The sequence below is a fragment of the Anomalospiza imberbis genome, chromosome 2 (assembly GCF_031753505.1).
Source record: "Anomalospiza imberbis isolate Cuckoo-Finch-1a 21T00152 chromosome 2, ASM3175350v1, whole genome shotgun sequence".
In the NCBI taxonomy this organism is placed as follows: domain Eukaryota; kingdom Metazoa; phylum Chordata; class Aves; order Passeriformes; family Viduidae; genus Anomalospiza; species Anomalospiza imberbis.
In genome coordinates, this window is record NC_089682.1 from 116,479,162 (window position 1) to 116,506,985 (window position 27,824).

A 27,824-nucleotide genomic window follows, 5' to 3' on the forward strand; every position below is an offset into this window, starting at 1 on the left:
ACTGGTACTGTCTGCCTCTGTGCTCTTTTTTTAGCCTGCAGAGTGCCACACACCTTTAAAGCTAGATAATTAAATGAGAGTAATGGCTATTGACTGCGGTTATGTACCACAACAGTCAGTATTCAGGACACATACACTTTTCTTTGCTAGTGGCTATTTTCTGAACTGAGAAACACCACCACCTCTTCCCAGCAAGGTTTTTCGATTGAAAAATTGTGAAAACTGGGGCAAGTGTGAAAGTGCCCCACAGTAACGCTGCTTTCGAAGCAAAAACCCTGCATGTTTTGCTCTTCCTTTGGCAGCAGAGGCCTCGTTTTTAAAAGCAGCATTTAGTCCCGGAGCCAAACCGGAGCACCAGAAGGTGCCTTGAGTTTGGAAGCGCAGAGTGCTCCCCATCTCCCCGCGCCCCAGAGCTGCCCACACCTCACGGAGGCCTCGAATTAGCAAACAGACTGCGAAGCACGCGGTCCCAGGCGGGGCTGCCGGGGCGGGCTGGCTGCTGTCCGGAGAGCGGCGGGGAAATGCCGGCCGCTGGAGGACAGTGTCTGCCCAGGACCGGGGCGGGCTGGCTGCTGTCCGGAGAGCGGCGGGGAAATGCCGGCCGCTGGAGGACAGTGTCTGCCCAGCAGAAGCGGGCCGGGCTGGCTGCTGTCCGGAGCGGCGGGGAAATGCCGGCCGCTGGAGGACAGTGTCTGCCCAGCAGAAGCGGGCCGGGCTGGCTGCTATCGGAGAGCGGCGGGGAAATGCCGGCCGCTGGAGGACAGTGTCTGCCCAGCAGAAGCGGGCCGGGCTGGCTGGTGTCGGATCGCGGCGGGGAAATGCCGGCCGCTGGAGGACAGTGTCTGCCCAGCAGAAGCGGGCCGGGCTGGCTGCTGTCCGGAGAGCGGCGGGGAAATGCCGGCCGCTGGAGGACAGTGTCTGCCCAGCAGAAGCGGGCCGGGCTGGCTGCTGTCGGAGAGCGGCGGGGAAATGCCGGCCGCTGGAGGACAGTGTCTGCCCAGCAGAAGCGGGCCGGGCTGGCTGCAGTCCGGAGAGCGGCGGGGAAATGCCGGCCGCTGGAGGACAGTGTCTGCCCAGCAGAAGCGGGCCGGGCCGGGCTGGCTGCTGTCGGAGAGCGGCGGGGAAATGCCGGCCGCTGGAGGACAGTGTCTGCCCAGCAGAAGCGGGCCGGGCTGGCTGCTGTCGGAGAGCGGTGGGGAAATGCCGGCCGCTGGAGGACAGTGTCTGCCCAGCAGAAGCGGGCCGGGCTGGCTGCTGTCCGGAGAGCGGTGGGGAAATGCCGGCCGCTGGAGGACAGTGTCTGCCCAGCAGAAGCGGGCCGGGCTGGCTGGTGTCGGAGCGCGGCGGGGAAATGCCGGCCGCTGGAGGACAGTGTCTGCCCAGCAGAAGCGGGCCGGGCTGGCTGCTGTCGGAGAGCGGCGGGGAAATGCCGGCCGCTGGAGGACAGTGTCTGCCCAGCAGAAGCGGGCCGGGCTGGCTGCTATCGGATCGCGGCGGGGAAATGCCGGCCGCTGGAGGACAGTGTCTGCCCAGCAGAAGCGGGCCGGGCTGGCTGCTGTCGGAGAGCGGCGGGGAAATGCCGGCCGCTGGAGGACAGTGTCTGCCCAGCAGAAGCGGGCCGGGCTGGCTGCTATCGGATCGCGGCGGGGAAATGCCGGCCGCTGGAGGACAGTGTCTGCCCAGCAGAAGCGGGCCGGGCTGGCTGCTGTCCGGAGAGCGGCGGGGAAATGCCGGCCGCTGGAGGACAGTGTCTGCCCAGCAGAAGCGGGCCGGGCTGGCTGCTATCGGATCGCGGCGGGGAAATGCCGGCCGCTGGAGGACAGTGTCTGCCCAGCAGAAGCGGGCCGGGCTGGCTGCTATCGGATCGCGGCGGGGAAATGCCGGCCGCTGGAGGACAGTGTCTGCCCAGCAGAAGCGGGCCGGGCTGGCTGGTGTCGGAGCGCGGCGGGGAAATGCCGGCCGCTGGAGGACAGTGTCTGCCCAGCAGAAGCGGGCCGGGCTGGCTGCTGTCGGAGAGCGGCGGGGAAATGCCGGCCGCTGGAGGACAGTGTCTGCCCAGCAGAAGCGGGCCGGGCTGGCTGCTATCGGATCGCGGCGGGGAAATGCCGGCCGCTGGAGGACAGTGTCTGCCCAGCAGAAGCGGGCCGGGCTGGCTGCTGTCGGAGAGCGGCGGGGAAATGCCGGCCGCTGGAGGACAGTGTCTGCCCAGCAGAAGCGGGCCGGGCTGGCTGCTATCGGATCGCGGCGGGGAAATGCCGGCCGCTGGAGGACAGTGTCTGCCCAGCAGAAGCGGGCCGGGCTGGCTGCTGTCCGGAGAGCGGCGGGGAAATGCCGGCCGCTGGAGGACAGTGTCTGCCCAGCAGAAGCGGGCCGGGCTGGCTGCTATCGGATCGCGGCGGGGAAATGCCGGCCGCTGGAGGACAGTGTCTGCCCAGCAGAAGCGGGCCGGGCTGGCTGCTATCGGATCGCGGCGGGGAAATGCCGGCCGCTGGAGGACAGTGTCTGCCCAGCAGAAGCGGGCCGGGCTGGCTGCAGTCCGGAGAGCGGCGGGGAAATGCCGGCCGCTGGAGGACAGTGTCTGCCCAGCAGAAGCGGGCCGGGCGGGCGGCTCTCCCTCTTCACAGGTCACCTCTCTCCCTCTGTCACCTTCACAGGTACAGCGCATATGCAGATGGCGTCAGCGCATCTGCGGGCCGGCAGACGGTGAGTTAAGATTGCCATTCATCGCCCAGAGAAGGCTCCGTCTGCTTTCCCTCGCGCTGACCTTTCTCCTGCGGGAGCAGATGCAGCGGCTCCCGGAATTTGGATGTGCTTCCGCACGCACCGAAGCGCTCCGGCAGTTCTCAGCGAGCCTTTGTAATGTGGCTTTATATGCCCTTTTTAAACCGTTCTTTAGTCATTTTCCCACCTAAGCATTTTTAAAGCAATTGCCACTAATGCATTCTGTGGGCTTCCCGATGGAACAGAAAATCAGTCACAGAGAAAGGGCATTAAAAAAAAATGCATCTCTGAATATTTTGTTCCTTTTTATACAAATGATTAATTAGGACTCCTTTATGGAGGCTAAAGATGCATTTAATTTGGATTTTTAACAGATGGTTAATAGATGTTAAAAACACACTTGCTGATTGTAAATGTCCACTTACTGAGACTCAGTAACCATGTAATAGGTATTTTATGTATTAACTACAATGATATTAAATTAAAAATTGATTTTAATAACATTTTAGCATTTTACTAGCAATCAGAAACTCTCCTATAGAATCTAAGGTGCTTACATATATGTTTAGAAATCTCAATTTAATAGATAATCCAACAGGCTTAATTATCTCCATCACCATATTGCCCTTCATATAATATAAATATAATTTATGATTGTTGAGCCTAAAATGTCAGCCACAAAAGAACCTACTGAGCTGCTGGTACAAAAGTACATCACTCATAAAAACAACAAACCATCAGGCATTTAAAAATTAATTACACTGATGTACCATAGCCAACCTGTCACAATTAATAAATAAGTATGAATTGCTTATTTAGAGACAGAATGCAGACTTGGTACCGTGATACAAGGGCTGGACCTTCCCAGAGAAGAAATTATTCTCTTAATTTCAATAGAGAACATAATTCTATCTGGCTACATCCAATGTCTGATTTTCAAGAACTGGCTCACTGCAGAAAAGAAACCTTTTGAGGAAAGCTTGATCTACTAACCATAATGCTGCCAGCTGTTTGTCTTCTGGCGTGGCGTTGGGGCCTGAGTGGGTTTTTAGTCTCACTGCATACCTTAAGCAAGAAGAAAAAAGCCAACATGAGTTAACAGAGACAGCTTTATATTACTGATCAGAGAGCTATGCTGGCCAATGTCGCTTGACCTGCCCCTTTATACATATTTGCTCAAGTTACCAGCCGTACATGTGTTTTTCCTAGTTGTGTTTCAGGGCTGTTTTGCCATTAGCAGTGCATCCCTGCACTCTTTAAACAGCCGTGAACTCCCTTGATCATCCGTCAGTCCAAAGGGGAGCCTAGCTGGCGAGGTGACGCTGTCCTACCAAAATAACCTCTGCTGCTGCAGAGCCCCAGTTACACAGAGTTCATGCAGAAAGGGGTTTGGAGCTTTTGAAGGCAGACAGCCTGCCTGGAAGCTGGTGCTGACCTCACCCTGCCTGTTCTGAGTGTGTCTACCCAGATTTGCTCCTCCGAGCACAGCACAACAGAGAGGGAACATGTGGCTCAGAGCTATTTTTGCTCACATGACATTACCTTCAAACTCTATAAATATTAAAGATCCACAGAGGTAGCACTGGTGTTTCAAGAGTGTATGTGCTATGCAAACACAAATTGGTTTCTGGAAATCTCAGCTTCCAGCTGAATACCTGAACAACAGACAAGGTTAGAACAACACACAGTGCTTCTGGGCTCACTTCCAGAAAAATACCTGTTCCCCATAATTAGCTGCTTGTGATTTTTTCTTACCTTTGCTTTCCAACTCTAATTCTGGTATCTGTGCAAAGATTCTGTATGAACATTTTGCTTCTACAGGCATACCTAGCAAACCACTTATTTTTCTGGGTTGCGGAGAGATCAACAGCAATTCACATTACAACACTGCCGCAGCTATACACATTATTGAAAGCTATGCATCTGCAAGCAAAATTCATTTCCAGAGTTAGGACCATATATTTACTACCATGAGAAAGGACAGGGCAGACAAAGAAAGAGCTTTCTGCCTTTTGGGGAAAAAAAAAAAAAAAAGGAAGAAGGGAGGAATTACATAGATGGAAAAAAAAAAGGAAAAAATTGCAGAGATGGAATGTACTATTCTCTAACAGAAAAAAAAGTATTTGATTTTGTTCAATAACCTTCCAGTTAGAAAGCTGGCCTCAATCCACTGAAATGCATGAGAAGACAGCCCTAAGTAGAATAAAATGCCAGTGGAATTATTAACATGCGAGAAAATCTTCACATCAACATTGAGTCCAAAAGAATGCTTTTGTTTTAGAAGCTCAGATTCATGGTGGATATGATTAAAAATGAAAATGTGTTACTTCCTACGAGCTTAATCCTCCCTGGATGGAACTGCATGGTTGACTGTCCTACGGAATGATACCACGGTCACTGTCAGTGCAGATTTCTCCACCAGTGAGTCTGGGGTCGCTGTCTTGCACAGTCCCTCAGCTGGTGCCATGGTTTTGATCTTTGTTTTCTCTACCAATGACACTGCCAATAACATTAAGTACCAGCTATAATGGAGAAAAGGACTTAAGAGACATACTTTCTTCAGAGGGACTGTGGATGGCACTGAATTCTAGACTGCCCTGTTTGGAGAGCCATGAAGGTGACTAAAGGTAGGGGTAGCTCTGGGGTGAGCTGTGCTCCTGACTTCACTGGCTAAATCAGAGCACACACATCAACTGGACTTTGAGTGCCCATTTTTCTATCACTGTTCACATCTTCTTTCAGGTAATCTTTAAACAGCAATCATACATATGTTGCAGTATTTTTCAAGTTATCACTCCATGAGAATGTTTTGTTATTATGGATTACTGGTTTCTTCCACTGAGTAGCTCAGGACTTACATCATTAAACTCTTGAAGTAATTTACAACTCAAGTAATAGGAAAATCTTTGGGGGTTTTTTGCTTGTGCTTTTGTTTGTTTCTTTTTTTTTTCTTTTTTTCATTCTTGATTTAATTTCCAAAGAAATCACAGATAATGCATATACATTACATACGAATAACCAGGCCCTTGTAAGGAGTTAACTTCTACCCTTTTACTGCATGTATGAAAATAGGTGATAATGCAGATGATCGTGTTTGCACAGAGTAACCTCTGGGGTCATCTCCTTCCTTTCCTACCTGATGAGTTCAACTGTTTCTGAATACATGGTATAAGGGGATTTAGATTCCATTGGGCCTTGTTCCATTGCATTTCCACACTCAATAAATGATAGTGCTGCTTCTGCATAATTCAGTGCCTTTCCAAACTTCTCCACCTAGAGAGAAAAAATAAGGACACAGAGATGTAGTGTAATCATCAAAATGTTGTTACATTTGATGGGATTTTCTCAACAAATATTGTAAACTTGACAAAAGTTGATATATCTTCTGGTGCACAATTTTTCCTGTGAGAAAGCTAATAGCCATCAAACCCTGTGCATCAGAGAAAATCATAAGATACAGAAAATAGAACTAGAAAAGGCTCTGAGATATTATTTGTTCCACAGTCTTGTGTCCAAAGAAGGGTCAGCTGTGCCTAGGACATTCCCAAAAGTGTTTGTTAAAGCTCTTTCAGTGCTGGAAACTCCACAAACTCATGCTGCCTTTTGTTCTAGCTTTCATCTTTCATTAAAAAGGGTTTCACACACCTTTGAAAGTGTAGTTTTTTATCACTCCACAAAAAATGGTAATGGATATCGTGAACTAAGAGAAGAGAATTAAATACTTTGACTACTAACTCTTATACAAAGGTTCCTCTCTGTTCTCCTGTCTTCTTTATCCCTACCATGTTCAGCGTTTTTCCCTCTTGTCAAGAATTTGCTTTCTATATCCTCCTCCTCTTTCAGGGACTGCTCTGCTCCCTCAGCATCTTCTGTCATCCTCCTTCCTTGCCCTTTTTCTTCTCCTATTTCTGGTACATCTTTGGCTTTGTGTGCGTATTTGTGCACTTACACGCATGTCCTCAGTAACACTGTACATGCAAATATGCATCTAATATTCATATGTGTACACTTACATGCCACTTATCTGCCCTCAGAATTTCATTTTTGATGTGAAAAGAGAGATGAATCATACTAATACCTCTCTGTCCTGACTTCTCTCTCCTTCAGTCAGAACTCCTGCGGTACATAAAGCCCATTAATGGACTGGATGCATTTGGTTGAAATCTGATGCACACAGTGAAAGGTTAATGGACCTTATTCTTTTCTAAGGGATAAAGATTTTAAATAGTAACTTTGGAATGGCACGCTAGCTTCAATCTATTTTAGGTTCTTATATGGCTCCCACTGCGATCATACCAGAGAACTTCACAAACTTTTTATTATATTTCTCCCCCTGATGCTCCAGTGCGGGTGGAAGTGCTATTATCCCAATTTCACAGATGGGGGACTGAGGAGCAGAGAGACTTAGAGTAATTTTCAAGCTGCTCACTGTGAGTGCCTGTGTCAGGTAGCGCAGTGCCAAAGTAGGAGGTGTTGAGCCCAGCAAGGTGATTCAAAGTGCCTGGAGGCACTTTGGCAATATGGCATTTTCCCCAGGATGCCTACACAGCCAGGGAGGGAGAGGAAGCACCTGCAAAGGGCTGTTCACAAGGTGTAAATAAGGTGCTGGTCCACTATGTAGGAAAGCTGAATGTGGAGGATATTTAAACCACCTGATACTGACAGAAAGCTATTTAAACCAGGCCCAGGTGACTTTCATGCAGCAAACTTGTGGCACCACAGAGAATAATGCTTGCAACTCCGCTTTCTGGGAGTCTACCATAAAAACATTTCTCTCCAGGCTAAGAATTTCCTTTGCATATTAAGTGATCCTTTCCATTCTGTTTAAAGGAACACACTAAAATGCACCATTTGTACTTCTGAACAATATTTCCTGATTTTAAGACTCACTTTAGAGTAATATGGAACTGAATAAACCATAGAAATTTGTGCTAATAAACTCAGGTAGAGTGTAAAATTCAGTGTTAGTGTTCTAAATTAAGGACCTGCTTCTGCTTCCTTGGCCTTTCTACATTCTGCACAGCTGAGAAAAACCTTTCTTCTTTCCTGATGGTATGACAGCAAAGTGTCTATCTGAGATAGACACTTGACAGAGCAAGACAGGAATGCAGCTACCCCCACCAGCAACACAGCCACCCTAATGCAGGGTCCCACTCCATATACTGCCATCCCAAAGACCTCATGTTGTTCTGGCTTATCTGTGGCACTGGATGAACACAGCCTTGCAGAGAACTGAGGGACAGCAAAGCAGAGCTCTGCTGCAGCACTGCATATTTTGCACCCATTTGTTTGGAAAGACAAGCATCTCTTCAGTGCTCCATATAACCTCAGATTCCCCTTTTTCTTTCTGGCTACATTTTTAGGCAGGTCAAACCCAAGCTGAAGAATCTGTTTGTGTGTGTGCTATGTGTTCCTCTAGGGTTACAAAAATTCTTTGTGTGCTTCTGATTATGTTGGGAAACATCTGCCATGAAACCAGGATTCTTTTGGCACTGAAAAGCCAAAGCTCTTTAAAAAAAAGTGCAAGTACCTCAGCTACCAGACCAAATTTGGAGGGAGATGCAATTATAGGACCTAGCCAGCTAGTTAAGCTGAGAAGATAGGTATGTGGATCCTTTACACAGCCTCCATTACTATAGTTACTAATTAAAGCAAAGGGATAAATGGAAAGTTTTATTTAGCCAGGCCTTTATCTCAGTAAGTCATTATTTGTAAAGTCATAGTTTATTGGGCTATGAACATTTGATTATATAAACATTTCTTAATTTAACAAGCCTAGCCATCCTTATAATAGATTTTATAATTACCCCAGCAATACTGCACTGATGAAGAAACTGCATTACAAAAATTATTTGGAGCAATGTAAGTGGAAAGAAAATGTTCTCACCATTGCATCTGCTTTATGCTTCTTCCGTTTAGCTTCCTGCATAAAGTAATCTGCATTGCGTGGTCTACCAGGGGAAAATAAGAAGACATTTTATTATTTTCTGAAGTGCAGAATATTTTAAGGTTATTTTTCCTTTATTTTAAGCCTGATTTGCAAACATTTTTTATGAAGAAAATACACTTATCGTGTAACCATGCATCTTCTATTTTCAAATTTCTGCCTGTGGAGACAATAGCATTTATGGCTGTTTTCGTTCTTTAGAAGTCAGTGATTCAAGTAAAGAAAGGCTAATAAAATGCATTTTTATGGATTATATAAACTGCTTCCCAAATTAGTGCAGTTCAGATCTGCAAAATGGATACATGCGTTAAGCAGAAAAAGATACTCTGTCTTCTCCTCCTCCTGGTGCCTGCTTACCTCTTTTTCTATTCCTCTATGCACATTGTTATTTGCCTTGGCTTCTCCTTCCTCTCAAAACAAGTGTGTGTTTAATCTCTCCACTTTGAAAACACACATTGAACCTGCTTGCCTCCACAGCTACATCTCGCTCTCGTCCCTCTTATCTGTAAGCATGCTGAGTACTGTTTACTTTTGCTTCCTGGAGTTCATCTCTGACTCAGTGCTGGGCCACCTGCTGCAATTCCACTGGCATTCCTCGTGCCAATTTCTCCATTGATTTCTCCTCAAACAGATCTGGGAGATTCCATCCCTTCCTTAACCTACCTGACCTAATGACTGTAGGGCACAAATTCAACTTGTTTCCGTCCTGAAATTCACAAGTGCATTTGTAAACAGATTTATCCACTCTAATTCAAACTGGAAACCAACTGATGTCTCCTTGTCACTGTGTCAGTGAGCTCCTCATGGCTGAAGCCAATTTCTTCATCTCCTCCCAGAAGCTCTCCCTATGGCACCTTTATAAGTCACTGTGGAGAACAGCCATTTGCTGTGTCATTTCAGACCATAACCTTGCATCTTCAGTCATTGTCTCTCATAAAAGTCTTCACATTTCCTGACCCTGCAGATTCTTCCTGTCTCATATACGTAGGAGGTGACCTTTCTACTCAGCTAAAATATGTCCTGGTTCTTCTTAGCTTGTACTGTGGTTACTACATCCTTGTCTCTCTCAGAGAGGGAAGTTTAGACGTGAAAAAAAAATTTCTTAGTATTGGTTAGAGCGTCATTCCCTTGTCCTCATTTCAAGAAAACGAGATATTCCTGAGTATTTGGAGTATGAACTCTGATGTTTTTACTACTCATGCTTTTAAGAGCTTGGTGTTGTAAACGATATGTTATTATTGCCGCTCAGCAATCTGTTGTATGTTAACTCCAACAGGCAGCTCAGCTCCACTCACTCACTCACTCACTCACTCACTCACTCACTTCCCTCCCGTGGGATGGGAGAGAGAATCAGGAGAGTAAACTAAGAAAACTTGCACATATAAAGACAGACTAACAGATAAATCAAAGTAGAACAAGGAATTCATCCACCACTTCCCATGGGCAGGCAGGTGTTGGCCATCACATGGAAAGCAGGGTTTCAATGTGATTAACAGTGACTTGGGCAGACAAATGCCATCACTCCAAATATTCACCCCTTCCTCCTCCTTCTCTCAGCTTTATATGCCGAGCATGACACCATGGTGCGGTCAGCAGGGGTCAGCTCTCCCAGCTGTGTCCCCTCCCAACTCCTTGTGCAACCCCAGCCTCCCTCCTGGAGGTGTGGGGTGAGAGGAAGAAAAGGCCTTGAGACTATCCCAGCCCAAAAAATTCATATTCCTAACTTTTTTTTTCTTGAAATTGGGATTTCTGAGCACATGTATTCAACAAAATGTTTTGTGTCAGAGAAGATGCGGATCTAAAAAGTGAAGTGGAATGAATGAGTAAAACATTGGTGCTGATAGCAGTTAAGAACATGCTCAGATCCATAACTGAGGTAAGTGGGAACATGGGGGAACCTCATGACAGAAGAGGGCAGCCATACAACCTCAAGAACATAAGGCTATTTACTCAGTCTGTTTCTTTGTACTTATGTGCACACAGTTTTAAGGACATTTAGTTGCATCAGAGGAAGTTAGTCAACCTTATTTTGAAGAGAAGAAAGGCTAAATATACCTAGGTAGAAATGAAATTCAAAGTCTGGCTAATTTAGAATGATTTCTGTCTTAAAAACCTTGTAGATATGAAAAGCAGTTCCTTTGTTCCAACTTGCTTTTAAATATTCTCCTACAGAGTGACATTTCACCCCAGCTTACTCTACCTATTAGGTCAGAAAGGGAACTAGACAGATTTGTGTCCTAGTATCTCATAATCTATTGCCAATGCAAATACGTCCTATGTCCCAGAAGACATTCTTAATAAGAAGAACCATCTGAAACTGGTCTTGGTCAGTTATAAAATATTACACATTGAAACAGTCTTAGCTTGATGCTATGCTTTCAGAAACACTGAAAGCATTCTTAAAAAAATGTTCTGTCTCTCTTTGTCATGTGCAATGACCTAGGGAAGATGGTTTACTATGAAAACTCAAAAAACAAAGCCAAGTAGAACAAAGCAAGTCTCATCTCTCTGAAGTGATGAAAGTGATGAACTTTTACATGAGCCTGTAAAACTCAGGTTGTTAAAATACATCCTCTCCAGCATTCCCTCCTATATATCAGCCAGCACCATATGCCTAATTGTCTTGTCTGAAGCACGGTAAGAGGCTGTAAAAACAAGTGAGGTAACACAATGTAATTATGGTCGACTTATTTATATGTTAATTGTAAAATGGTTTTCAACTTGCAGCAGGATTTGTTTTCCTCAGTTATGATTAGCAATGAAGTTATTAGCAGGAGACATGAACATTCCTGAACCAAGAAGACTTGCATTGAGGGCCTTGCTATGGGATGTTTAAGCCTAACACAGAAACTGAAGCCATTGGTTTGTACTTAGCTGCTTGCAAAATCTAATATAAAAAAATAAGCTATTAAGATGCCATTTTAAAGCAAAGCATAAATATATTCTCCATGTGAATGTTTAGGTATTTCCATAGGAAAAATACAAGATTGATTTAAAAATCAGGGCATGCCTAACAGAAATTAAGATGCATTGGGAAAAAATGGATAGGTTATAATTTTTATTAGCTTCTTAAACAGAACTTGTTCAGTAGTGTTAATAAACATGCCAAGTCAAATTCTGATGTCTTTATGCCACCTATGAAATACTATTCTTCAATTTATTGCTACATGTTAATGGCCTTTCTATTCAGATAACTAATGTGCATGTTAGGTGAAAACGGGAAGCTGAAATATCTAATAGATTCAATGTATGTTTTTGTATCATTTAGTAACAAAAAGGGTGCTTAATTTAATTATTTACTAGGGTTTCTTTTATGAGAGATAAAGGTTTCAAGTTCAGTTTTGTTTCGGTTCCCACTGCTCATGAACATAATCTGTCTTTTTAAATTCAGTATACTAGTTTAAATTATTATGTCATGAATTAAAAAAATAAGAAAAACACCCTATTTTATGGGCTCCTTGAAGTAAGAGGTTGCCTGAGCTCACGGACATATGCAGACACATGAGAAAACTGATGCATAAATTGATTCTTCTGGATAGCTCTTTTGCATACTGCACATTTTTTATCTATGAAGTTTGTTAGTCATATTCTGATTTTACAGACTCTGAAGTTACAGTGACCAAGAACCCATGTCTGCTACAAATATGAAGGTCCACACAAACCTCCTCTGCAGCTTGACCTATTTAGTTATGTTGGTGATAATCTCAGATTGGAGACTTTACAGGTAATCTCACTGGATGCTAATTTCAGATACTATATGTTGTTGAAGAGAGGTATCTTGAGGAAAAGCAAATGTGTTTTCCCACTGATGAGATTCAGAAGGATCTGTGGCTAAAACCCTTTTCAGGTCTTTGGTCTCAGCTTTGCAACCTCCCTGCAGATCACAGCCTTACTATAGCCTGAGAAATGAGAGAACAGGAAAAAATTTCAAACCCCCTGCAGTTCACATCCTTGCCACAGCCAGAGAACCAAGAGAATAAACGAATTTCTGGTACCAGGTACGGGTTGAACTGGAGTGCCTGTGAGCAGCAGAAGCAGCATTGGAGACTCTTTATGTTTACTGGTCATGAATGTAAACTGAAGTTGCAAGGAAACTTATTCAGTCACTTCTGGTTTTTAGACAACTGGGTCAGATTCTCCTCTTAAGTTAGTTACAACTGTATGAATCTATAGGCATCAGCACTTTCACTCCAGATTTACAAACAGAATTCAGACCTCTTGTTAAAAAAAAAATAAAAAGAAGTCTGACTTCAAATTAACAGGTAGAAACAAATGTTTTATCTCTATTAAACTGCACAAGAAAATCTTTTGTTTCTGAATATCTGATTGTTGGTACTTTTAGAAATATAGTTGTCTTCAACAAAGCCAAAAAGGAGTTCTAATACACTGCTCTAATGCATCTCATATATCTCTCTGAATGGCAAGAGAAAGAGCGTAAAGCATTAGAGCCAACTAAGTCAGGCCGCTGGTGAATTCTCCCTGGGATCAAGTGTCATTATGTGAAACTGGCTGCTCTCGAGGAGAATTTACCCTACTCTGTTGATTGGGGAAAGCAATCAAGTACCGCTGGAACGATTTCAACGCATTCTCAGTCAACACTAGGCAGTCACCTAGGCACTGCAACAGAATCCAGCCTTTTACAGAACAACCCCCCCACGGCTAGATCTGATAGTACAAACAAGGCCAGGCTTCCTTTTCAGCAGTGGCATTCAAACCATTTATGACTTTGACAAGGGGCAGCCTCAGTAGCATGGCTGTGGCTGAATCCAGGATGAAATTTATCAAACAATCCACTACTGTCCAGTATTTCTCTCACTCGCCTTGGCACCGCTTTCCCTGGGAGCTTGTTGAAAACCAGCAGGAAGGACAGCATATCCACTGCTTGTTATGTTGCGCGGGATCCCAGCGTGAGGTGAGATGGCTGCCGGCATTGTAATTACTCCTCTGCCAGAAGCAGCCTTTCAGAATTTCCAGGCTGTTGAGCTCCTAAGTGTGGTGTTACCACTACCCAGGTGAATGCCTGTCTGTGTGCTTTTCTCTCATCCTATTTAGCTCCATGCCATTACAGTGCATCTCTGCCACCTTTGTCTTCTGCGGCCTCCTCTGAATTTAATTTACTCCAGTTTAGCGGATAATTGCAAAAATGTAAACTCATGCAATAAAAAAAGGGAAGAGAATCAAACAAAGTGAATCAATAAAAGCCTTACTTTGTACAGTAATTTATCAGCATCTCCTGCAAAATCTCCTTGGAATTCAGAGCAGCCACTGGTATTTACAGAGTATGGTGTAGCTTAGACTCCAATATACAATTTTAATTATACTGCATTCAAAACCACGTTTTTAATCTAATTTTTATATTTTATATGAACTAAATACTAAACTATAGCATTTTCTGCTTCATTTACATAATCTACCACTTGTACATTATTTCTTACTGTTGTATGGTGCTTTATGAGGATACATTAAAAAAACCTAATAAAAGTTCAATTAAACATCATAAATGCAGCCAAGTGCATATTTTAATACCCTTCAGAGATAATAGTGCTGAAGTGTTGTAAAAAAAACAAGCTAGTGCTTCCTCAGTGTACAACAATTGCATGTAGTAAAAGCAGCTTAAATCATCACTCTAAATATAGAAGCAGTTTCACAACTTTAGTAATCTAAACCCTAAAAAATGAATGCGTTGGAAAGGAGTAGAACAGCAAAATGAGCAACTTTAAAATATGATCGGAGCTAGGGGCAAATCAGAAGAAATTGGCTAGCCAGGGTGAACCCACAAGCAGTTTTGAAGGTGTGCCAGTATGCCCTGAACTTTCAGTCCAGGAGGAAAAGAAAATCCTGTAAGAGCAGGAAAACCATGTAATGTGAAAGGCAGGTGTACACAGCCTATGTGCTGTCTCATAACAGGATGTGTCAGGAGCTTGTCTGACATGCTGGGTCATAGATAAGGGTGTTCATCTTTGGGGTGAATGATAGAGCTCAGCAGATGTTACTATACAAAATAGTGCTCTCCCCTGATAGATCATAGCCTCCTGCCCATTCCACCACTTAAAATAAATGCTTTTTTATGGGATGTGGCAATGCTGTGTCTGAGGCATGGCACACATAGTGGCACACAGGCTGGCAGAGAGCCCATGGCATTGCCAAAGTGGGTACCAGGCTCTGTGGAAGCCTCATGGTCACTCTGGCAGACCCAGCAAGCCTGGAAGTTCAGCAGAGGAGCATGAGAGTGGAGAAGGCCAGGAGATAAATATTGAACTTTAAATAATAGTACTATAGGCATTTCAGAAAGATAGGAACAAAGGATCTGACTGGAGTTGGGCCAAAATGTGAGAAAAATTTACCCAATCACACAACTACACAACTACTATCTTGTTGGGTTTAGTATAACAAGGTCCATAGCTTAGATAGGATGAATAGATGAATAGCACAGATACCTGGAGAGGGAGTAATAGCAGACAAAATTAAAGCCCGGCATCTAACGGAAATGAAATGCAGAAGTATAAAAATAAGTGGGGACCCCTATTTTGGCAAAAATGCAAAATCCCCCTGACTAACCAATGTCAGCATAATGAAATACAGAAGAACATGAGAAAGAGTCAAAATCTAATACAAATTCCTGTGTATGACCCACATTCATGACTTAAAGATATCCATGTGAAATCAATATCTAGACTAAAACACACAAGGGCAAAGTGTACAAGTGAAGAGAGAGGAATGAAACAAATATTCACAATAGGAACTTGAGTTCCTGTTTTAAAAGCAGAGGCAGAAAACACTATGTGCTTGCAGATAAACTACAATTTTGTCTCTTTCAGTGTATGTTAAATAGATGTTCTGAATGAAGCTAATTTCAGTTAGAGTGACAGCCTTTATAATCAGTCCTACAGAGACAGGGTGGGACCACAACAGTCCAGATCTATTTTGATTTAAAATGCCACAAAATGACACCTTGAATTCTCAAGAAGAGTCTGTAAAGTGAAGGCAGAAAGACCTTTCTGGGAGAGGGTACAACTGGCAGCCAGCTCCGATGTTTCCAGCTCTGATGAGGGAGAAGACAAGGTGGGTGAAACCGTTGGATGAGAGTACGTGTGAAGCCTGGTCAGTGAATGGGGTGACTATGCTGAAAGAAGCAGGTAATCCTGAAACAAAGACCCTATCCAGGGATCCTGTCCCGTGGAGCCTAAGACACTTCAGTAATCACAGGATTTGAAAGAAATCATAACCAGGCACTAAAGACCAGGAAGACATCTGATAAGGATTTTGGGCATTGATGTTCCTCATGTGTGTTAAATTATCACAGCCCCTCTCCAGCTCCATGACTTGTTGTTGGTTCTCAAAATGAACAGGGTATTCCCAGGGTAAAAATCAGTTTGAACGGTCTACCTGTGATTCTCTAAAGAGATTATGATTATTTGCCAGAGTGGTTCATCATCACTGGAAGATGAAAATATCCTTTATATGTTGAAAGAATGATCAGGAAAGCTCTAATGCATCCTTGAGGAATCACAGGGCAATTACCCTTGGGCAACTGCAGTGAGCCTTCTCTTCTAAAAGGGAAACTTCTGGGTAACTATATTGTTAAAAATGGACTTGAAGCACATTCTTCAAATATATGTAAAGTTTTTTTCCACTGGCACAAGGACAGCAAAGCTGTCTTGGGAATTAAACCTCAGATAGAGGCATTAGACTATCTTTTCCACAGCCCATCCATGAATCCTGGCACTGAGCGTGACGAAAACCCACACCATTCTGTGATCCAGCACAAGCAGACAAACCCCCAGTTACACTGCGATGGACTTGTAGATATTAGCAGAGAAACAAAACCTAAGGGAAACAAACTCTGACAAGAACCAGAGATGTGGTAGAACAGCAAAAACAATGGGGAGTTAGATGAGACTTCCTCATATTCAGTGTGAGACTTAGACTACTCAAAGAGCTGCAGGGTTTGGACTGTCGTTGTTATTCAATGCAGACATCTGCTCATGGCTCACCGTGCAGAGGTGAGGAAAGACTGGGAGAGACCGGTGGAAGAGACTGTTCTCTCCCATCTGTGAAATTAATTTCTGCTTCTGGAACCTGGAGGAGTGTTTGCTGAACCCTTGTCTTGCTTACTGTTATGATTTACAGTGGACTGAAGATATTGACTGAAGTGGACTGCAGGGTAAGAAAAAGCTACATTAAAATTAATTGATACAAACAAATTCTCTTTTATCAGTAGCAAAATATTCAGAGACTATTTCAGACCTGAGTCTGTCAATATAACCATTCATTCCTTGGCTATGCCTGTGCAAGTGAAATAAGGAGGGCAAGGATACCAGCTTTATCATTTGATCATCCACGCAGTGTAATTGCTAATATTATCCCTGGCATAGTTTTGAGGTCAGACAATGCCTGGGCACAGCTTGGGGACAGCACAGGCTAAGGACTATTCTCAGGAGACAGTCAATGTTCTTTGTTTTGAGGAGTGAAGACAGTTTAATCATATAAACATAAGCCTGCTGAACCACTTGCCTACAGGAGCAGAGGAGGGACAGGGATGTAGCTAAGCTCAAAAGAGGTCCACAGTTCTGTCTTTCCTTTGATGACAGGGACTAGTGGCTAAAAATTCGATACCCTATGGAAACCTCCTGCTAGAGCTGATGAAGCATTTGTTTCCCACCAAAACAAGCCCTCATAAACAGTCCCTTTAAAGGTGACCTTGCAGAGAGCAGGCAGCTAAATTATCTAATCAGGGCAGGCAGTGTCTGGCATGTCTAATGTTATTTTCTCATGGTCAGCATACCTGTGAGAAATTCAGTGCCATACGTAAAAAGGGAGGGAGAGGAAGACTGGGTGGGTCAGATGAAGTCCTGAAATCCCCTAAAGCCAAGAAACCAAAAGAAAGAAACCTAAAGCCAAGAAAGCAGTCCACAGTAAGCTTGGGAATTTGTAAGGAGTTCGTCTGACTAGTTATTCTCTAGATTGCTGATGAGAAGACAGAGGAGCCACTCCATTCCTGAACAGTGCTCCTCAGGATGTGTTCAACACTACAAAAATACCTTTAAATACTCCACTAATCCTTAAGGCATTTTGAACAATTCAAGTAAGATCACTTCCAGATGTATGAGTCACAACCTAAGAACACTTTTTCCTTTCCACTCTGAGGAGGAATAACAAGGAAAAGAAGACCGAGACACTTGAAAATGAGACAGTTCAAGTTAAAACAAAGATATGCATCAGGAAGTTATTATCATAAGCTCTATGCATAACACCTTTACAGATGAATATTTTCTGGGTATATGGTCTACTGTTTGGCAAACACAGGAATTCTATCTCACTGCAAGATATGTCCCTTAGACAATGTCTAGCTGATGACTGTCTGTAGCACCTAAACCCATAAAGGTGGAAGAGAAATTCAACAAAATATTAACTTAAAACAAATGCTGTAGAAGATGCATTATCTTGCTCCTATGAGGCAAGAAAAAAAGAAAAAAAGCGTAAGTGAAGAAAAACCACACCCCAAGTTTGAAATTATAACTCAAAATTCAAGTAAAAAAGTAATCCCAAGAAGCATATTCTGATTTAGTTATAAGGAAAGATGGGAAGTGGGGTACACTCTGCTATTTTTTTACACTACACAAGCAGTATTTTGAGGGTGCCCTTGGGCACCCACAGGATGTCTATGCCTAGCACTTCAAGGACAACAGACTTTGTTCCTAAATGCAGTTATTGGGAATTCTGTTATTCAGTGAAATTACAGAAGGACTCAATATGGCTTCAAGCATTATTATGTAGCTTTGAGAATGTTCTCTTCATGGAGTCAGAAGTCACCAAAAATCCAGGAAATCTTACTAAAAATTACTACTGGACACAGCATTGATATCATTGACACATGTGGCATGCTGGGTACCTCTAAGTATATTCAGATTTGTCAGCAAACAATGGCAAACCAGGGGAAGGAGACTTTTGAAGACTGTTAGCTATATTTACTGCTGTACTGCAGTGTATGTGTATACAGCACTCTGCCAAGCAAGATATACTTTTTACTGACCTACTTGTGTTCCAATTTATTGCTAGTGACAGCTGTTGTCAATGATCTGGAGAAAATAAATTGAGAATACAGTAAAGAGACACTGACTGGTCAAAAAAAATTAGTTGTTGTTTTAAATCAAATATAAGGGATTTAGTTTCTTTAAAACTTTAGAGTCTGATTAAAATTAAGACTTTAAAGCCATGGCTGGATTACAGTAATTCAGAACTTCATGGATTACGAGATGAAATACTTCATAGGCATCATTTAGGACAAATGCTGCCATTAGGATTACTACATAATTCAGACCTACCGTATTGCATTTCTTCAAATCCTCTGCTGTGCTGCTATACAAATTTGAAAGGCACTGGCTGCCATATTTAATTTGATCCTTCTAACATCTGAGTCAAATTTGTTGACATTTAACATTTGCAGCCAGTCTAATCTGCTACATTTCAGTGACTCCTCTGCACAGGAATTTCAGAATGAAGATCCAGTGTAGCTGGTATTCTGGTGGTGTATCCCAGCTACAAGATGACAGCTGTAGTACTTGACAAGCTCCCTCCTCTAGTTCACACAACTGGCATTTAACTGTTTCTGGCTTTTAAGGCCAAATTAGAACATATTTGCTTCTGTGTTTTACCTTTTTTGCCTTTTTAAACTTTGTTTTAGTGGTCTACAAGTTGCTTGGGGATATTCTACATGGAAGGCACTACACATGAACAGTTTAATTGTATCTTTCTCTGAAAAGATGAAACAGTTTTATTGGAGATGCTTGCCAGAGGAATCACTTGTAACACTAATGGAGAAAGCTGTTGATAAAAGCCTCAGATGATAGAGATGGTGACCAAAGCAGATCTCCTATGACTATATCCTAAGGGAAAAACAGAACAAACCAGTCCCCTTTTTTTGTTTTGTCAGCAGCTTGAGGGAAAATCAGATGAAGACACAATAGTTTTGTTGTAACTGTTTCTATGATTTTTTCTAATCCAGAGATGAGCACATCCTACAATTTTGACTTTTATCAGACACTCTGACACCTTTCTGCCTTGTAGTACATGTTTAAACTGCAGAAAAAAATTGAGCAGCTGCAAGTAAATTATAGATGATAGAATATTTTAAGAGATATGAAGAGTTAGGTAGTACTTATAAACAGTTTCATGTTTCCTCAATGGAGATTGTTGAATAAGTGTACCAGGAGAGTTAAAAACATGGAGGGAGGTGGAGAAAGAGGGTGAATAAGGATATATACACAGGAGAGTTTTCTCCAAAAGAGGCGGAAAAACTGATCACATTTATTCAGCTTACATCTGCTTATGACTGCCACGAATATGCACAAAAATGAATCTCACCAGTCCTCTTTTCTTGAGATACAAACCAGTTACATCCTTTTGAAGCCCACAGGAATTATTTATACCTTTTAGCAGGAAATATGGTTTCTTTTTATGAGAGGTTGCTGTTTCTCTAGTTAACCTTGAGACCAGATAGTGTGAACAAGCATAACAACAATAGTAATAATAATAAAAATTAAAAATCACAATTTTGGTAGAAAGCAGTTCCTTAGGAAACCAGGTTGTTTGTTATCCCAGGGTTTCCTTTAGTATAAAGGAGTTTGAGATGTCATGGGTGAAAGTCTGGAAATATTAAAAATATGTCAAGGTCACACAGCTCAGAGCTGTAGGCAGTTTGAGGCATACCTTGAACAGAACCTTTTCTACACTACCCAGAAACAAGTATCAGTATTTGCAGGCCATAACATTACCAGTCAAAAAAATCTGGGTTTTCTAGATAGTAGGATTTCAATCTTCAGTTTCACCATTATATTCACTAAATAATACTATGTCCTAAATGACCTTGGGGACAAACCAGCTTTTTTCCTTTACCAAAAATAACGACAGTTCCAAGCTTAAATTATTTTAAGAAGAGGGACATGTGAAGAATGAAGTGCAAGTGGGGAGGGCCAGGTATCCCTCCAGACACTCAGGCTAACCATCGCTGCTTCCTGTTCCCCCTGCCTTTGTGATAGCTTTAGCTGAGCAGAAGTAGCCATGACAGCAGCAGCTGTCAAGGCTCAGGGAGGCAGGGATGACTCCAGCCTCAGGCTTGCCCTGCTCATTCTGCTTGGGTGTTGTGGGACTGGACTCCTGCCAGCTGCATTCTGCATTCTGACTCTTGCCTCCCTGTCCTTTAGGGAACAGCCAGTCCTCACTGCTCCCTGATGATCAGGGACTTTTGACAAGGGCTTGCAGTGACAAGTGGGAATGACTCAAAACTGAAAGACTGTAGGTTTAGATTAGCTGTTAGGAAGAAATTTTTTACTGTGAGGTGAAGTACGGGAACAGATTGCCCAGAGAAGTTGTGGAGTTACTCGTACCTGTAAGTGTTCCAGGACAGGTTGAGTGGGGCTTTGAGAAACCTGGTCTAGTGGGTGGCAGCCCTTCCAACGGAGTGGAATTGGCACTCAGTGATCTCTAAGGTACCTTTAAACTCAAACCATGCTATGACTCCATGATTCTATACATTCTACTACTCTGTGGTTAGAAACTTAATTTATGATGAAAAATTAAGGTTTTATATAGTATTTCTCATTCATTTCTCAATGTATAGTAAGTATTACTGTAACACTGCAGGCAATGTCTCAGTTCCTGTTGGACAAATTGTATTTTTCTCTCTTTAAATGCCATTTTTTCTTTATTTTAAAGTCATATGTACTCACATTTCATCAAAGATAAGCTTTGTTCTTCTGCAGTCCCTGGGTGTGGTGGACAGAGGTGGCCAAGGCTCTGTTTGGAACTGTGGTTTATTGCAGAGAAGAACATTTTCTGAATTGATGTGAATTGCTTTCTAGACAACAAACAGGAGATAAGACATTTAGGAATTGGCTAATAACTTAAAAAACCCAAGTAACAAAAACCAGAGAGTCTTTTCATTGCGATGTAAGTTGGAAGTTAATTTTCCTGCTATTTCAGCAGGGAGTATGTGTAAGTGTCCTGACACTGATGGCCACAAATTCAAAGATATTGCTCAGAGCACTTTGTAAAGGGTTTGAGTTTCAATATGATACACAGCAGAAACTGGGCTAGACTCTTAGTAACTATCAAAGTACTCTGAAATACAGTAAGTGAAATTATTAAAGAATAGATCTGTTGTCATTTAGAAGATTAAGTTATCCCTCTTGCCTTCAGCTGCCAACCAAGCATTGTGCCTTGCTTAGCAGAGCACGGCTCATGTTTGACTTGTTTCATGCTACACTGGTGATGTGCCTGTGCTGTATGAATTTGTAGTCCAGGTTTCTTTGTGCTCCAGAGCTCCCCTAATCAGCTTGAAAGATCTCTTCTCTGCTGCAGTGGAAGCACATGTCTTTTGGCAGGGTCTCATGCACTCCCTCAGCTGCAGCCCTGTTCTTCCTGTGGCCTCCTGAGCACCTTCATCCCACCAAGTGACCTGCTCTGGAGGCTACCGTGCACTCGTACGGAGCGAAACAGAGGGCCCCAGGTGGTTTTTGTTTGATAACCACTGCCAAAAGATGCTGTTCCAATGTCAGGTGACCGGCAGAAAGGCACCAGGGACATGGGAAAGAAAGCTCAAACGGATAAATGCCCACTGTGGATGAGCTTTGCTTGCAGTTTCTCACAGATATTTGAAGGACCACTTCGGCCTGCCAGTTGGATGCCAGATGGGAAGATGGGATAAAACAAAGCTAAGTTTAACATTTATAGTTCATGAGCTCTCATCTTCTATATGGCACATCCAGATCAGCTCATCAGGCTGAAGTTTTCAGATGAATAACCAGATACATAAGAATTTTATTGCAAAGGTTGTTAAATGTTGACCAAATGGTGCATTGCTAGGCTATGCAGAAAATCTCAGTGAAATGCATTTGCTAAGGGTGTGGATCATAAAGCAATCACCTTTTACTTTTGATTTCCAGCACATTTGCCTGAGAAGGAATTTAAATTATTTTCAAGATACCCAGTGAAGAATCATAATTATAATTCTGAATGGGTTATAAACTTCTAAATTTATGATCTGGAAGTTAAAATGTTTAAAACTTTACATTTAATTAATGAAAAATAAATGAATAACTATAATATGTTAAAGGACTTTTTACTGGAATATTTTATGTAATTTTTTTTTCAATTTACCAAAAGCATCTGTGAGATATTCTTGGAAAACACAATTTATGCTAACCTGTTTTTGAAAACATGTCCAAAATTAAGATTACATTTACTAGTTCCTCCTTTGCTCTCAAAAAAAAAAAAAAAAAAGAAGTATAAACATATATGCTTGACAGATACAAGGGGGCCACTTATCCCCACAGCAAAAATTGCTGGAAGAGGCCACTGCTGCAATTCAGATAGCTTGTTTTCCTAGTTGCTTAGGCATTAATATTTAGGATTTTGAAGCCTCTTTTGTATCAAATAACAAACACAGAAAATAGATACAGAATAAAAAACATTAATAGCTTTTGGAGCAAGGAGAGGAGCATGGGCAGCAGAGTGCCTTAACAGCTTCTCTAGATGCTATTGCAGTGAGCATCAAGATGATGGTATCCAGATTGCTTCTTCTAGGTATTTCACACAAAGCAGAACAGTGTCAGGGGCAGCAGGTGACAGTAGTCTGCCCCTGATCATCTACTCTCAGTGTCTGTAGGCTGGAGGGTAGGGTATGATTTTGAAAGATGAGATGAGAGAGAGATGGCAATTCCTTCAATTAAAAGAGCTAACAGGCTCTTCACTCCAGCATTCTAATCACAGAACTCCTGCAGAAATGGGGGAGCATCTACTCCTCTCTCTCTGTGCTCTGAAGGCGGCGTGTCGCAGTGCAGCCTCAATGTTACACCACAATGCAGAGTTGTAGTACAGCCTGATCTGGAAGAATGCTCTGGGCACACTCAGTGGGAGCAACTCTCTGATAAGGATATGAATACAGCTCTGATGGAACTCGGTTGTGAGGCTGGTGCCAAGATGTCACTGGTATAAGTAGAACCTGAAGAAGTTTGTTCTAAGACAAATAGAAGAATTTGTCTGCAGGCACACCCCGGCTAGGCAGTGGCTGAGTGAGCCCTGCTACAGTAGGGGCCTTATGCATATGAACAGGGGGCTTGCATCATGCCCAAGCAATGCTCTGGAGGCCTAAAGCCATTCGTTTTGGACCATTAGCTTTTACCTTTTGCTTATGTAGCCTTTGCTATTTGCTTGTTTTACAGCCTGCCTTCTTTCCTTTCTTCTATGCCTTGCTAAACTCCAAACCAGAGAAGCTGAACTTAGAAAATAACATTCATTATTACATTTTTTTTAGTTTTTTGCATAACGTTCTGCAAAACTATCACAGACTGCAATACAAAGTGGAAAATATACTGCTAAGCTTTATATTGTGAACAACAGCATACACTTACGTTGAGGTCCCCAGGATGTGGCTGCGACTGGATTTCACCCTTATGTTTTTTGCTGGAGGAGATTGAAGGTAATAGACTGCTGCCATTAGGTCTGCTGGAGGAAGTTAAATCATCGTTGGAATATTTGTGTTTTGATGCATCAGAGAGGGGAGAGATGGGTGACCGAAGCATTTTCTCATTTTTATTTATTGGTATTGCCAAGCTGGAAATGGAAATTACAGTAATGGAGTGTCACAAAGCTGGCTTTGAGAAAGGTAAATGTTTTATATATTACCAAAACTTTGAATTTAAAACCTGCTGGCAGGATAAAGTCTATTGGTATCTGGAAACGAGCTTACAGTATTGGGACCAAGAGTTCATTTACAAATTTGTATCATGTTTCTTCTCTTTCCCTTCAAGGCAAATTGTCATTCTGGAGTTAATATAAAGTCTGCATCAGAGTACTTGAAAAAAAAACCAGAGATAAATGGCTACTTGCTCACCATTTCTTAAGGGATAGCTGGAGACGAAGATTAGGCTCTGAAGTGTAAGTTGAGGTTATGGAGCCCTATTTCACCATTACAGGTGACAATTTATAAGCCATGGCAATAAAACCATATGTGAACTAAAACAGGAAATGTGTTTAAAGATGACTGGCTTGTCTTTGTACTCAGTGCCCAGCCTTTGGTAGCAGTGTTTATACTAATCAAATACAGATTTTTAAGACAAAGAAAGATAGGCTGATAATGCAGACAAAAGGAAACATATGCAAACAGTAGACACAGAGAAATGTGAGCTGCTCTATCTTCTAAAGCAGAAAGCTGTAACACAGACAGTATTTTCAGCTTTCATTTACTTGGGAGAAGTTTTGGATGAGAAGTCAGACACCATATAAATATGCCCAGAAATAAACTTCAGATGCACTAATTTGAAGAAAATATTTAGCTGAAAATCTTAAAACAACACACAAAGAATGCAAGTTTTTTTAAGAAGATAGTTGGCATTAAGACTAAAACTGCGATTAAGGTCAGAAAGACAATTTTAACACTATACCTTTCCCTGTCACATTACCCTTTATTCAGCCTATTACTTTTTATGGACAATTCTCACTTCTTTATAGTTACTGTATCAGACAATATACACTTAATGGAATCGCAAAAAAGAATACAGTAAAAACTGTACTTCATTTCTGCACATAATTTCAGGGAACGGAGCTAATTAAATGTGCTCTTATCATACATTTGTCCATTTATCTGGCAAGTCTTTAAAAAGTAGCTGTAAAAGAAGCCATGAATTGTAATTCAGAACCTTTACTGTTTCACATGGCACAGTACCTCTAAAACACCATATCAACTGTTTTGCTTTAATGATCAATTGGTGTTTACGAAAGCAAGACCCAGAGTGTGAAAGATAGACAACTGTGCCCTTCTTCTCCCCCTAAGAAAAAAAGATCTTTAGCACAATGCTGAATGTGCAGGCTGATGCTGTCATTTCTTTTCCTCCTTTCAAACACAAACCCATGCTTTGGCAACCCATGTTTATACATCACTGTCAAAGTGTGGGCCCAAAGCATCCAAGGGAAGCCACGGCTCTTTGGAAGTATACCCAACCCTCAAAAGCTTAGCCCTGAACTTGTGAGGAATGGCTGAAATTTCTGCTTGTGCTGCACACTTCCTACATGGCCTTTGGTCACTGAGTGGGGCCTAAACATAGTGTGAGCAGGCGAAGTGCAGCAGCACATCTTATACTGAGAGGCTATGCAGGACAACTTGCAGCAGAGGACTGTCAGAGCTGTGATCTGCTGGGACTGGGCAGACTGTGGATCTGATATTGGTGCAAGATATTTGGGGTATCTCTGAGCCTGCAGCCTTTCTTGTCAAACAAGCCCTTACTTACTCTGCCTCTCATACTGTAATTCCACAGTAGAAAATGCTTATGGCTAAAGGTGATCTTGCTCCTCTCATTGCTACCAGCCCTCAGCTGTGCTGCCAAAACTTCCTGGGTGGCTTTAATGGGAGATGAATACTACTCCTCTGTCAAAAAAAAAAACCCAAAATAAAAGAAGGAAAAAGCCAGAGAAAAAGAAAGATAAAAGAGAAAAATAAAAAGGATAAGTAAAAGAGACAGGAGGAGAAAAAGAAAAAAAGAAAAGGAAAAGAGAAAGGAAGAGCAAAAGAAGAAAAAGAAGAAGAAAATGAAGAAGAAGGAAAAGGTAAAGAAGAGGGAAAAGAAAATGGAAAAGGATAAGGATAAGGAAAGAAGAAATAGTTTTGGTTTTGAACAAGTTTCTTGAGTATATTTACAGGAGAACCTCAAAGGCATGGTATAACTGGAGAGGGGATGTGCTAGCAGTAGCAGATGTTGGTTGCAAGAGGACAAGGAGGTCCTGATATCTGCACTGCTGGTTTAGCTACAGCCTCAGTAGCTCTTCCTCAGCTGTGGGAATACCAGCATTTGATATCATGTCTGACACTGTGGCACAATCCAAAGAAATGTCTTGGAAGCAGAGCAAACCAGGAGGCGACTGTAGGAACTAGGAGGCAACTGTACATTTCAGAATCTCTTTGCTCCTCTAACACACAGTTGCTACTGGATGTACTGAATATAATTTCAAGAAAAACACAAATTATTGTCTTGCTTCCAGGAAGCACAGAATTAACCCTGTAACACAGCAAGCTATGGCACCCATGCTACTATCTGAAAATTAATGCAACATAAAACATATGACACTGGGGTAACAGGAACGGCATGTCTGCATGCAGCCACACACAAGAAAGGAACTGTTCTGGGCATTGTTTTCACTTTATGAAATGTATGTGACATGTCAGGACAAAGAAATTGAATGCATATTTTTTAATAAACGCTATATATATCAGTTTTCTTAATGATTTTTTTCTAGTATTAATGACAATCTCATAAAAAATGTGTACAATAGAAAAGTCTACTACAATAAATACAAATATTTTCTTATTTTGTAGCAGTTTCACCTCAAGAAGTACTGATTTTTCTGATACTACCAGAAAAATAACTTTAAAAAAACCAAAAAACTGATAACCAGCATGTACCAAGCAGCATGCAGCTGAACTCTGAAACCGTGCATGTTTAAGTTTGACTGCTGGAAGCCCCTAGAGAAACTCAAGTGTGATTGCTCTGACACTGATAGGGCACTGTGTGCAAAAACCATGCCAGTGAATGCTAAATACTCATCTTTTGTTTCATGCCCTATATCCTCCGAAAATCTCACTTTTTAAAAAGTCTTAAATTCCTTGTCCTGGAATACTTACTAATTACACAGGATGGAATGCTGGTTATCTCAAAAATACTGATTCTCAAATATATTCTGGAGCTGAGTATTGCAGGCATAGTTATGAATATATTTTTTAATCTTTTCCACAGAGCTGATACATAATTCTATTTATACAGTCAAACGTAAAGCTTGAAACTTGTAAGTAAAGAAAGTAAAGAAAGTCTAAGTAAAGAAAGGGCTATAGGATGGTTGTATTTGTGAATTGCAGCCTACAACACAGTGTTAGGGAATATGTCCTGGACAATCACAGTGCTCTAGCTATAATTACTTGTTCCATGAGCCTCATACTTGAGCTCACAACTTCTTTGTGCAAGAGCACAAAAATGCAAGTACATGAATGTGTCAGGAGCTACTATTTTCATCATTAAACCAGAAGAACAGAGACAGCAGCAGTTAATTTTTCAACATAAAATGCAATAATTTAAAAAATCCTACTAAAGGAAAAAGTAACACCTGGCAA

General features: G+C 42.2%; 1 protein-coding gene across 3 annotated transcripts in view; it reads right to left on the bottom strand.

Annotated features, from left to right (window-relative positions):
- Window positions 1–27,824, bottom strand: part of AFF3 (ALF transcription elongation factor 3) — a 321,802-nt gene that overhangs the window by 11,281 nt on the left and 282,697 nt on the right. For all 3 annotated transcript variants that reach the window (XR_010996658.1, XM_068182739.1, XM_068182738.1), the window contains exons 13-17: window positions 24,079–24,280; window positions 21,397–21,524; window positions 8,609–8,672; window positions 5,858–5,994; window positions 3,715–3,786 (exon numbers count right to left, since the gene is read on the bottom strand). Coding sequence is in view for 2 of the 3 variants with exons in the window: in XM_068182739.1 (XP_068038840.1) it covers window positions 3,715–3,786; window positions 5,858–5,994; window positions 8,609–8,672; window positions 21,397–21,524; window positions 24,079–24,280 (603 nt within the window). In the remaining variant the exon portion in view is untranslated. The remainder of the gene's footprint in view (window positions 1–3,714; window positions 3,787–5,857; window positions 5,995–8,608; window positions 8,673–21,396; window positions 21,525–24,078; window positions 24,281–27,824) is intronic.